General features: G+C 37.8%; 1 protein-coding gene across 1 annotated transcript in view; it reads right to left on the minus strand.

Annotated features, from left to right (window-relative positions):
* Nucleotides 1–2,096: 2,096 nt before the first annotated feature.
* RAB39A (RAB39A, member RAS oncogene family) overlaps nt 2,097–13,233 on the minus strand; it is a 30,147-nt gene continuing 19,010 nt past the window's right edge. Inside the window, exon 2 of the mRNA XM_032472291.1 lies at nt 2,097–6,694. Coding sequence (XP_032328182.1) covers nt 6,268–6,694 — 427 coding nt within the window. The 3' untranslated portion in view covers nt 2,097–6,267. The remainder of the gene's footprint in view (nt 6,695–13,233) is intronic.

Here is a 13,233-nt window from a genome sequence, read left to right on the forward strand (position 1 = left end):
TGTCCAGCATAGGCAAATACAGAGACACAAAATAGATGAGAAGTTGTTTAGGGCTCTGGTGGTGTGGAGTGGGGAGGTACGTTGGGAGTAACTGCTACAGGGTACAGGAATTTCTTTTTTGAGGTGACAAAAATATCCTAAAACTGATTTTGGTGATGGTTGCACTTTGAGTACACTAAAAACTATTTAACTGTGTGTCTTAAATGAGTATTTTATGGTATATGAAGTGTATGTCAATAAAGCTGTTGCCAAAAAATCTTTTAAAAAACAATGCTGATGGTCATTTTATATATAAGTGACTAAGAAGTCCAGTCCTTTGACCTACAGTCCTTACCGCACAGGCATGAGCGCTCACTGTTCCTGGTGCCAACTTCCCAGCGCTGCTGTGCAGACATGATGGCCTGTGCTGATTTGAGCCCCTGTCCATCTGCTCAGAGGCTGCTGGTGACTGCCAGCAATCCCCAAGAGCTGTGTCATCTTCTGATTGTCCTACTAAAGCATTCTTCCCTGACTCTTAAGAATCAGACCATTTCAACAAATGCTGGAGGGGCTGTGGAGAAAAGGGAACCCTCCTTCAGTGCTCGTGGGAATGCAGTTTGGTGCAGCCACGGTGGAAAACAGTATGGAGATTCCTCAAAAGACTAGGAATAGACTTACCATATGACCCAGGAATCCCGCTCCTGGGCATATATCCAGAAGGAACCCTACTTCACCATGACACCTGCACCCCAATGTTCATAGCAGCACTATTTACAATAGCCAAGACATGGAAACAGCCTAAATGTCCATCAACAGATGACTGGATAAAGAAGAGGTGGTATATTTATGCAATGGAATACTACTCAGCCATAAAAACCGACAACATAACGCCATTTGCAGCAACATGGATGCTCCTGGAGAATGTCATTCTAAGTGAAGTAAGCCAGAAAGAGAAAGAAAAATACCATATGAGATCGCTCATATGTGGAATCTAAAAAAACAAAAAACAAAAACCAAAAAACAAACAAAGCATAAATACAAAACAGAAATAGACTCATAAACATAGAATACAAACTTGTGGTTGCCAAGGGGGTGGGGTCTGGGAAGGGATAGACTGGGATTTCAAAATTGTAGAGTAGATAAACAAGATTATACTGTATAGCACAGGGAAACATATACAAGATCTTATGGTAGCTCACAGAGAAAAAAATGTGACAATGAATATATATATGTTCAAGTATAACTGAAAAATTGTGCTCTACACTGGAATTCGACACAACATTGTAAAATGATTATAAATCAATAAAAAATGTTAAAAAATAAAGGAAATGGGAAAAAAAAAAAGGTACAGGATGGTACCTGTTTAATACGCAAAAAAAAAAAAAAAAAATCAGACCATTTCAAGGACTCATGACCATTTTACAGGGACCTAGTAAGATAGCCATTATCAACAATTAGTTGCTGGCACATCATGGGGATTAAAACTGGCTTCTTGGATTAAAACTCAGCAGCTCAAAGAAAATAAAAATAAGAAGTGACATTTGTCAGGTGCTTACTATGTGCTGATCACTGTGGTAAATATTTCACATGTGTAACGGGTTATAGACACAGAAGTAAAGAAAATTGTGTGTGGTTTAACAGCTCAATTCAAAATTTGATAAGCTCCTACTACGTGCAAGGCTGAAGCATGACAAAGATGAACCAACTACAAAAAAGTCATAAATTCTGCAACATCTGTTAAGGCATAGTAGATATCCATGATCCCTTTTCGGCAATTCTGAAGCCCCAAAAGCTCTGAAAATCTAAAATTCTTCTGATAACTCATTTGGCAGCAAAAATCTGACCTGATCTGGTTATTTGTAAACTTGTCTTTCTAGTGTGACTATTCATACATTTTGCTGCCTGTATGTTAATGTTTGATTCTGGTGTTCTGCCCCGCGCGCCACCAGAGTATTATGTAATATATAAGCAGCTTCGGATCTTTTATTGACTCTTACTTGTACTTCACTTGTGAATACACACACACACATGCAGCTAATAGTTGCTGCTGTTTTAAAAGCACCACTAAAAATGCATCACTAAAAACGGATAATGTAACAATCCTGTGACAATAAGAGTTCTCATTCTCATTCTTTTTATTCATTATTATTTAAAATCAAATAACACTAATAACATACTTCAAAATGTTTAGACCATATCTTTCTTCCATTGGCTGTCATTCTAAAAAAAATGGCAAGAGATGACTGTAGCAAAACATGTTTGTTCCTCCATGGAATGTATAAATTAAAATTAAATATATGGAACCGACATTTAATAGGATTAATTCAACATAATAACCATCAATTAGTAGTCACTGAATGTCACATTGATAAGACAATGTTTTAGGCAATATTTAAAAAAAAGACAAATAATTTACCCAGAGAGACAGCAACAAGGAACACCATTTTTTAAAATATCTTTAAATTTTTTCTTTTCCCTTCATTCATTCTATACCATGATTATGTGTAGTAAGTGAATTAGATGATGTAATAATTGGTTAGATTGTCACAGCTCATCATTCAGGTGCTTTTAAGATTTTAGGAATACCAAGTCATGCAGCAGTTCATTCAGATTCAGGAGAACAGTTTAATAGTTATTTTAAAGATCAGTTGCTCAGTAAAGTTTAGTGAAAACACTTGAATTTAGAAAGATTCTGAAGCAGAGATGGCTATTTATCAGCTATGGAATATCCAAGAGTTAGTTTCTAATTGGGAATGCATTCTGCTATTTTAAAATACCAAGGATCTAACTTTAAAGCCTTTATAGTTTTTCATTAATTTTTTCTTAGTGATTACACGTTTCCTTTGTATTTCCAACTAAATCTCTCCAGGCAGTTACTGGGGAACGAATGAGTTTGCTTATCAAATGGGTCTTTAGTCTTTTGAACCCTTCTCACTACGTCACAACTAAGGAAATTATTCAAGTATAGTGCACTCTTTTAAGTCAAAAGAAGCTTTGTTCTTAACTGAACCAAGGGCAATATAAAATCTGACAAAAGCACTCCTAATATGATTTTATTAATCCATAGATTCAGTTTTTCAATGATGTAAAGTTGGGTGAAAAGATTGCCAAAGTTATCTTAACAATAATAGAAAGGGCTGCTTTTGTTGCCACCAAAAGATAAAAAAATCAAAACAAAACAGATAAACAAACAAACAAAAATACAGTGCTTTGCGACTGCTGGAAACCCAGAGTAAATTCTCAAGTTTCCAGGCTCAAAAAAATCTTGTTTGCTACTATTAATGTACATAAAGGCCACATTTAAAAGCACTCTGATTACATCATCATTTTGGCTTAAGCTTACCATCAAATGAAACTTCACGTCACTACATGCCCTGAAAGTGTTTTTGCAGCTCAAAATGAGCAGTTTCTGTCAGGGACAAGTTTATTATATGATTGGATAGTTCTTTAATTTCTTTTTAATCACATTTAAACTATTTAGTAATTAGTTACATCATTCATTTGTTCTAAATTTTGAAAATTTTAAATAATGTTTAAATTTAAATTATATTTTAGATGAAAGAATTTTCATGTAAAATCAAGCATATCTGACTTCTAAGAACCTAAGTCAAAATGTTTTGTCTGGAGCAATTATTTTCACTACATTGGCATTATTAGCCGTATTCTCTATAATGATGTGTAAGAAAATAGGTCAGCTATTTATTTATACACAGAGATAGATAAATAGATAAAGATGTCTGGCTAAGGTTACACAGACGTTTGGCAATCTGGTATAAGAACTCGTATTTCTGTAGTCACCGCACATTTTAGTACTGTTCTACCACAAGTAGCTCCTCTACGACACCGTAACGATTTAGCCCAATTTTAGTGCTTTGCGGATGCCGTCAGATAACATTTCCCCTTATCTTCAACACACACACATACATGCGCTGACACAGCACGGTAATGAAAAAGGATACCAACCAGGGTGTAATTATGGACAGCTAGAGTTCTAGGCTTGCTTCTGCTCACATGTGATCTTGGTAAGTATCGGCTTTTTGGGGCCCTGCTCTCCTATTTGTTTCTTTGACCCTCAATTTTATTCTGAATCTTGGAACACATCATACCCTTTGACTGAAGATGAGTCCTACCCCAACATTATTATTAATAAAGGGCGTCCACCGAAGGTTAAATCACATTTTATGCTTTAGCTATTTAACTTTACAAGTAGCCACAGGTAACTGCACTCCAAACAATATATTGTTAAGTGTTCAGGATTTGAGTTTATGCCACTTCCGACTGATGGAAAATTGTAATATAAAATTTACAATCGCAAAAGTAAAAATAGAAAATTAGGCTACGTCACATCTGAGGGGACAGTATTTTCTTATGTAGCCGATTACAGGTTGAACTCACTCAAGTGAAATTAATCTGAGGATATCAAGAAAATGTTGACAATACATTCACAAATTTTATCGTGATGGTATAATTTATATTCTCGCCACAAGCACTATAAAAATACTTACATTAACCTAGGTAAGGTGTAACTATTTAAAAATACAATTAAACATCTACTTCAAAGAGGCACAAGAACCACATTCAAACATGACTTTTGATTGAAACAAGTCTCCTGGGATTTCCTTCCCCATCATTTCCACTTTGGAGGAGCGGGGTTTCAGGGTAAGAGGGCAGAGAAATACATCAAACCAAGAACTGCCCCAGATCCATGGAAGCGTGCACTTTCTTTTCTCCTCCTATGTGAGAATGAAGGAGAAGAACAGGAGAACAAATTCTCGTCCGTTTGTAAATATAGTGTGCCCGTGAACAGCTGCTCGTGAGCTCACATTTGTACAATACTTGCTTGATTTACAAAGCTTTTCTACATAATTCACTGGACTTTCAGAATAATTCCATGAAATAAAATAAATGGGGTTATTAACCTTGTTTTACAGATAAGAAAGCTAGTGTTTAGAGAGAGGTTAAGTGATTTACACATGTACAAATATTGGAGAGCAAAGGCAAGCTTAGAACCCAGGTTTTCCAATTTCTTCTGCTATACATACCACTTTGGTTTTCAGACAAATGAAGGAGCTACAGTTTAACAGTAAAGAACTCATGATTCCAAAAACGCAGCTTCATTTGGTGCTTCTTTGGGATCAGGGATGGTTTACAGATCAGAATAGAAACGTACATTATAAAATATTTGACATTGTGATAAAAATGTCCCTTCAAGGTGGGGAATTTAATCAGTAAGTTAAAAATTAGGAAACTCAAACATTATCTGACAGCCTTAACTCATGATTCTATCTTTACTTTTACTGGTGAGATTGTAAAAGAAAATCTGAATGCTAAATATATCAAACATCTAGCCAATTTTTCTCACTCAGAAAAATCTTTTCTACACTTTTCCTTGTATTGAAAATGGGGCAATTCGGAAATTTACTTGGACAAAGCAAGCTATTACTAGAAACATTCTATATTTACCTATATTGATAATTCTGATAATAGTTCAAGGTGAATTGAATTTACTTTCTTTGACAATATCAGCATATACATTTGTTTTTCTTGTCTAAATAAGGACAGTCTACTGTAACAACAGAACATTTCCTGACAGTGGTCCTTCATTTTTATTTTCACAAATATTTGCAGCAAAACATTTTGCTTGGATCCTTAGACACCTTTTAAAACATAAAAATTTTAGGAGCAATAAAATCAGAGAACAAAAATGAGTAAAAAACTTATCTTCTTATGTCCAGGCAAAATTAAGAGAGGATAAATGTTTCAGAGGATGGTTTAAAACCTGGTACCTTTAACAAGGAACTGTTACTTTAGGCCTAGTTGATAACTCTGAGATTGTTTATTTTGTAAGTGAACAGTGCACTTTTAAATCCACTTTACTATTTAATATTAATTAATTAACTCAAGAGAATGTAATTCCTGATAAAAATCTTTTCAATCAGATTATATATGTGCACAAAACACCCATTTCAAACTGTCGAGAAAGATGAGTAATATTGGCATATTTGGATGTTAAGGTCAGTTATATGCTAGCAAAGTGAGAGTGGAGGTAATTATGTAGACACTCCAATTTCAAGAGCAAGTTGTCTGCTTTGCCTGATAATTTAGCCGAATACCAATCTGGTAGTTCAACAAGTAAGCATACTGCTCTGAATCAAATACCTTACGAAATAGTGTTAGCATGGGTTTATGACTTTTTTAAACGCTTTTGTCACATCATTCTGTGGTTAATGTTGGTACTTCTCCTGAAATGACACCCAATTTGTTCTTGGTTCTTTGGCATGTTTGAAGTCAACAGAAGCACTCTTTCCTGGGCTTTACTGCTTCCTCAGAAGAATGCACGGTATTTGGAACAAAACCGCTTTTAACCCCTTCCCAGCCATCCTGAATACAAATTTCTCCCCGTTTAATAAGCTCGTAGATGTCTCTTGTCAAGATGGTGAAGGATTCCTCTACATTTGTAGCATCTTTTGCCGAGGTTTCTATATACTTCATCCCACAGTCTGCGGACAGTCTTTCGGCTTCTTCCCTTGTGACTTGACGTTGCGAGGCTAAATCACATTTATGTCCCACCAGCAGAAACACAATCCGAAATGGCTGTACATGCATTTTTGCTTCTTCTAGCCAGTCTTTCACATGCTCAAAAGATCGTCGGTTAGTAATGTCAAATACCAAAAATCCACCAACCGAGTTGCGGTAATAAGATCGAGTTATTGATCTGAAAAATAAATAGAAAAAAAAAAAGGGTTGTAAAAGGACAAATTGTTCTTTTCTCCCTCCTTCAAACAATGCAGCACCATAATACAATTTAAAGATAGCTTAATATGATTTAACTGGAGTTTATAAGTCAAATATGGGATGTCGTTAAGTACAAAAAAAAATTCTGTGAAACGAATACGCGAGCCAGTTTCATCCACTTGACAACGTTAAAGGAGTTGTTTTTAGAAAGACAATTACAACGTATGTCATCACACACTCAGGAGTACTTGTTTTCATTTTAAAATATCTGATAGAATAATTATCACATTATTGAGGTTTAAAGTAGAAAGATCTGGTGCAGGGCAGAGGTTACACAGCAAACCGGACTTTAATGACCTCTCCTTGTCATTTAAGCCAATGAGCTTCCCTCTCTGTCAGAAGAAACAAGAGCAAACTTTTCTAACGTGAGTTACAGGTTTAGTCCTGGGCTGTACCAATTCAAGGAGCAGGAAACTGTTCAGACGTGGGATGTGAATCGGTTGTGCTAAGGGACTGTTTGCCTCTCCGGGTCTAGTCTCTGCTCTCTGGGCCTCAGGAAGTGACCTTTACAGAAAGCTTTCCCCAACTCCTTTCCCCTCTGGCTGAGATGGGGTTCAGCCGGTGGGAGGGGCCTGCTGGAGACTGGAGGCCAGTGAGGTATTTACCCCTCCCCTCGTCTCTGCCAGGCTGTGGCTTGGCGGTGGTGGTTTCCTCGGCTTCTGGCTGTGGTTCCTGTTGGGCAGCCCCTCTTCCATGGCCATGGCTTCCACCAGGTTCTGGCAGTCCCATTCCCTTTCCTTGTCCCTGCTCACCAGGTCTTTAATGACTTCCCACCATTGCTGTCCTCGAATGCTTCACCATCCTTTGTTGTTGCCCCTGACCTAGCCTGCATTTCTGGAAATAATCACTTCATTAAACTCTTTTCAGTTACCCTTCCAAGGGTGCCCTTTGTCTCCTGACTGGATCAGGAGGCAAGGTGGCAAGGCCATATTGTTTTATATTTCTTGTCTTGACATATGTTTTCTTTACTGAGAATGTCTTCTACCCCTTCAAAAATCCTATCATACAAGAAGCCTTCCTTGTCACTGAACTCTCCCCCTTTACCTCTCTTAGATGCTTCTCTCTCAAATTCCACTGAACCTCTGGCATACTGCCATTATAGTTATATCCATTTTCATAATGTGCTGACTGGATTTGCTGGTATGTCTCCTTCTCAATTCAAAGCTCCTTGAGGGTCAAACATGGTTTGTCTATGACAATACTATAGAACTACAGTAATCAAAAGAGCATGGTATTGGTACAAAAACAGACATATGGACCAATGGGACAGAATAGAGAGCCCAGAAATGAACCCACAAACTTCTGGTCAACTAACCTTCGACAAAGGAGGCAAGAATATACAGTGGAATAAAGACAGTCTCTTCAGCAAATGGTGTTGGGAAAACTGGACAGCAGCATGTAAAGCAATGAAGCTAGAACACTCCCTTACACCATACACAAAAATAAACTCAAAATGGATCAAAGACTTAAACATAAGACAAGATACAATAAACCTCCTAGAGGAAAACATAGGCAAAACATTATCTCACATACATCTCAGAAATGTTCTCCTAGGGCAGTCTACCCAAGCAATAGAAATAAAAGCAAAAATAAACAAATGGGACCTAATTAAACTTACAAGCTTCTGCACAGCAAAGGAAACCATAAGTAAAACAAAACAACCTACAGAATGGGAGAAAATTCTTGCAAATGAAACTGACAAAGGTTTGATCTCCAGAATATACAAGCAGCCTATATGACTTAATAAGAAAGAAACAAACAACCCCATCCAAAAATGGACCGAAGACCTAAACAAGCAATTCTCCAAGGAAGAAATACAAATGATCAATAGGGACATGAAAAAATGCTCAATACCACTAATTATCAGAGAAATGTATATCAAAACTATGATGAGGTGTCACCTCACACCAGCCAGAATGGCCATTATTCAAAAGTCCACAAATGACAAATGCTGGAGAGGCTGTGGAGAAAATGGAACTCTCCTACACTGCTGGTGGGAATGCAGGTTGGTGCAGCCATTGTGGAAAACCGTATGGAGAGTCCTCAAAAGACTAGGAATAGACTTACCATATGACCCAGTCATCCTGCTCCTGGGCATATATCCAGAAGGAACTCTTCTTCAAAAAGATACCTGCACCCCAATATTCATAGCAACACTATTTACCATAGCCAAGACATGGAAACAGCCTAAATGTCCATCAACAGATGACTGGATAAAGAAGAAGTGGTATATTTATACAATGAAATACTATTCAGCCAGAAAAATGACAACATAACGCCATCTGCAGCAACATAGATGTCCCTGGAGAATGTCATTCTAAGTGAAGTAAGCCAGAAAGAGAAAGAAAAATACCATATGAGGTCACTCATATGTGGAATCTAAAAAAAAAAAACAAACAAAAAAGAACATAAATACAAAACAGAAACAGACTCATAGACATAGAACACAAACTTTTTGTTGCCAAAGGGGAGGGAGGTGGGAAGGGATAGACTGGGAGTTCAAAATTTGTAGATACTGACAGGCATATGCAGAGTAGATAAACAAGATTATGCTGTATAGCACAAGGAAATATATACAAGGTCTTGTGGTAGCTCACAGCAAAAAAGAATGTGACAATGAATATATGTATGTTCATGTATGATTGAAAACTTGTGCTCTACACTGGAATTTGACACAACATTGTAAACTGACTATAACTCAATAAAAAAATGTTTAAAAAGTAAAAAAATAACAAAATGCACCAAACAAACAACATGGTTTGTCTATGTATCCAACAATCATATCGCCTGGCAAATGAAGGATGTAATTTAATACTTGTTATAGTGCATTAATTAATCTTATTGGAGAGGGAAAGTGTTAAAAGTTGTGTGAGCCAGAAATCGTGTATGTGTCTCAGTTTCCAAGTTGACAGTGGTCTGAAGCACTGAGATCATCCTTAAGCAAGGTCTTCAGTTACTTGCCTAAGGCATGAAAGATCTCTGCGGAGGGCCAGTGGGTTATATGGTGTTCTCCAACTTTTGCAGACCTTCATTATCCTTATTGCTGAAATCACAGCTCAGTTCAGTGACTCGATACCACAAGTACAATTTGTTGAAGAAAGTTTACCTCCCCTTTCTGTTTCTTCTGTTTCCCCTTCTCAGAATATCTAGTGGAGAGATTCTCAAGTGACTACTTACAGAAACTTCTCTCAGGGACTAGAAAAACCTCCCACTATCACTGGCAGGCTGCAAATAATGCGGTTCATTTACGTTGTTGCTTTTTTTTTTTTAACTTTGAGGGATAATTAATTTGTTATTATTCTGCTACTCATCTACATGTGAATTTAGGCAGATGTGCAGTGCCTTAAGAGGAACCTAATTAAGGCTGTTATTAGACTGAAAGCTTTAATTTACTCAGCACCAAGTCTGCATTACTCCCTCCCTGCCCAATTAATTTACCATTAGTGCAATTTAAAACAACATGCTTCTGTGGTTAAAAACTCAACATTGAAATGCTTGTCTATTGGGCAAAGGCATGTCTTGTATACTGTAGGAAATGCCATGGGTTTTTTTTAGCACCTTTTATTTAATTTTGAAAATATATTTGGAAAACAGTTAGCAAATCATTCTATAGAATAAAATTATAGCAAAATATATGCAATATACTTATAAATAACTAGTTGGAATGAGAGATCTCAACAGGACACCTGCCATTTTCTATACTGTAACTCGATCTCCAGTTTGTGTCTGGATATTAGGTTTAGAATTCTGATGTGGTTAAGCTTCAGATGCAGAATTAGTTGTCCTAGGAGGTAGAGTTTTCCCTAAACCAATTGGGCATCCCTGCTGTCAATTATTTAGGGGAAGACAGGCCTTCAAGACTGAAGAATGAAACTCGAGAGGCAGGTCTTACAGAGGTGATGAGGGAGCATCTGTCTTCTCTGGAACTTCCTCTCTTGGGTTGGGACACTTAGGTCTCTGGAGGTCTTGAAGGTTTTATAGGAAAGCAGGAAATAGACCCTGAAAGAACTAGGTAGGCAAGCCCCTCGTAAAGAATTCAAGAATTGTAAAGAACTATATTCAATATCTTGTAATAACTTTTAATGAAAAAGAATATGAAAATGAATATATGTATATTTATGCACGATTGGGACATTGTGCTCTACACCAGAAACTGACACATTGTAACTGATTATACTTCAATTAAAAAAAAAGTTGTAAAGAATGATGAGTAACAATTCTTTATAAGCAACAATATCTTGTTGCATGTTATGTCATATCTATTTTTTTCTGGGCTTTGAAAGTCTCACTGAATGAATGGACGATTTAAGCAAAGGAAAAACACTAAGGTAGAGGGAGATGGAGGGAAGGGAAGAAGAGAATGGAGAAATAAGTCAATGGATTCCAATCTGGTCTCAGGTGTGTTACTGGAGAATTAAGAGTTATAAGACTACCCTCTGACAAAACTGGTACAGAGGATATAGCAAGAACCCCCTAAATCCAGCATGATGGTGGTGTGATGGAAGGTGAATTACAGAGGACAGGGATTGGGGTCACAAGCTCTTAGCAACCCCTTGTCCCTCCTAAATGGAAGACCTGGTTTTGATTATAAAACTGCTGGTTCTTTTAGACCTTGAAAGCTATGCCATCAGCAACTCCTACCCCATTTTCAAAGAATCTCCTCTCAAATTGTTTTCTCCAACTCATTGTCTTAACTGAAACGTGCTGGTCCCTGAGAATATAGCTTCCCCTGAAGCACACCCGTGTTGTTCACTCTGTAAGACCAGAATGAAGGGGCTTATACTTCCCCAGTGCCGCTTCCAGATAATCGTTCTCTCCCAACTCTTGATGTCAAAAAATCCCCTGTTCCTCTGAGGCTTGTGCCATCTGGCTCCATGATCTGTTGTCATCTGCCAACTTCTTGGTCCTTCTCAATATACTGAAGATTTTAGTACTTTGCTTTTTCTATCTCAATTCCTATCATTCTGCTCACTGATTTCAGCATCCATTTGGACGAGCTGTCTGATGTCATCTGTTTCTTGACTTCCTCAACTCACATGAACTTGCTCCGCCACTCTGTTTTTCTCATCCACTTCCTTTTTTTTTTTTTAAATCATCAGAGACATTTACTACCTCCCAAACTACAAATTTACAGCCCACTTTTTGATCAAAATCTCACAGCCCAAGGGCCTATTTTTACTGTGATAATTCTTTAATTTCATGAAGATTTGTAATCCAATGACCAACGCTATCACTTTCTACCCATTAATAACCTTCCATCTTTACCCCCTTCCATATCTCAGTTCTATGAGCATCATTATGACTGTTCTCTTGGAAATATCTCAATCCCCAGCTCCTCTCCCTTCTGTCATATTCACTCTATCTCTGTATCAGTCCAACATCCAGTGTTTCTGGGGCTAATCACTCAACTAGGGAGTCTGGTGTCACTATGAATTAATTATATATAATTCCATGTTATATTTGGCACTGCCAAGAATACTGCTGGTAATCATGAGAAATTCTTCTCCCTTTTCTTCACATTTAGGCTTCTACCTTGGAAAGAAATGGAATTTTCATTCAACCTTCCTCTCCCCACAAGAGAAATGGAGGAACATTTCAGCCCTCTTACTTGATTCCTCCACAGAAGGAGACGTGGTTGCTCTGTCTGGTTAGAGTCTGTTTCTCAGGTTGGGCATTATCACTGTTCAAGGTTAGAACTCTTGCATGGCAGCCTTTCCTCCTCCTTTCCTCCTTTCTGGATTCATCAGCTTGGCTTGCTAACTGTGAGAGGTAGGCAGGTACCACGTCTATGCTCATCACTGAATACCCAGTGGTTGAGTCTCAGTGAGTAAATGAATAGTTGATCTGCTAAGAGCCATGGACACAGCTGTTGGGGAAATAGGAGAAATGGCCAAGAGAGTGAGGAAGTTTGCAAAAAACGAAAGGTGCTCGATATTAGATGTACTAGTAGTATATCCTTATGTTCTCATAACAAGGTCACTGAGTTGCTATGAGCATGTCAGTCCTGGAGGAGAGTGGATAAGCTAAATATACCTGTATGCATTCTAGAGATACATCCCATGAAAACACTGGCTAATGCCAGTGATGTTTATGAAGTGTCTTGGGGGAGGGAGGTCCTTTAACCACGGGCATGCAGATGAAAACTCTCAAGAGACGACAAGATAGATTACGTTCCCTAACGAAAAGTAAGCCTAATACTTGATGGGTCTTTTTGGGTTTTGAAGGAAATGTATTCTATTTAGATGTGCTTCTCTGACCCATTTAGTGGAAGTCCCAACAACTTCTAGCTTTAATGGGGCTGAAAGAAAGAGAAATCCCCTCAGCTGGTCCCAGCTACAACGCAAGAAGCTTTGCCACCAGGGTCATCAGATCAAATGGTGCCTGCCTGAAGTGCCTTGAGCAGACTGGGATGCTCTATCAAGCCTGGGGAAGGCTCCACTGGACAATTACAGGTGTGCC

Source organism: Camelus ferus, chromosome 33, assembly GCF_009834535.1.
Source record: "Camelus ferus isolate YT-003-E chromosome 33, BCGSAC_Cfer_1.0, whole genome shotgun sequence".
Taxonomy (NCBI): Eukaryota; Metazoa; Chordata; class Mammalia; order Artiodactyla; family Camelidae; genus Camelus; species Camelus ferus.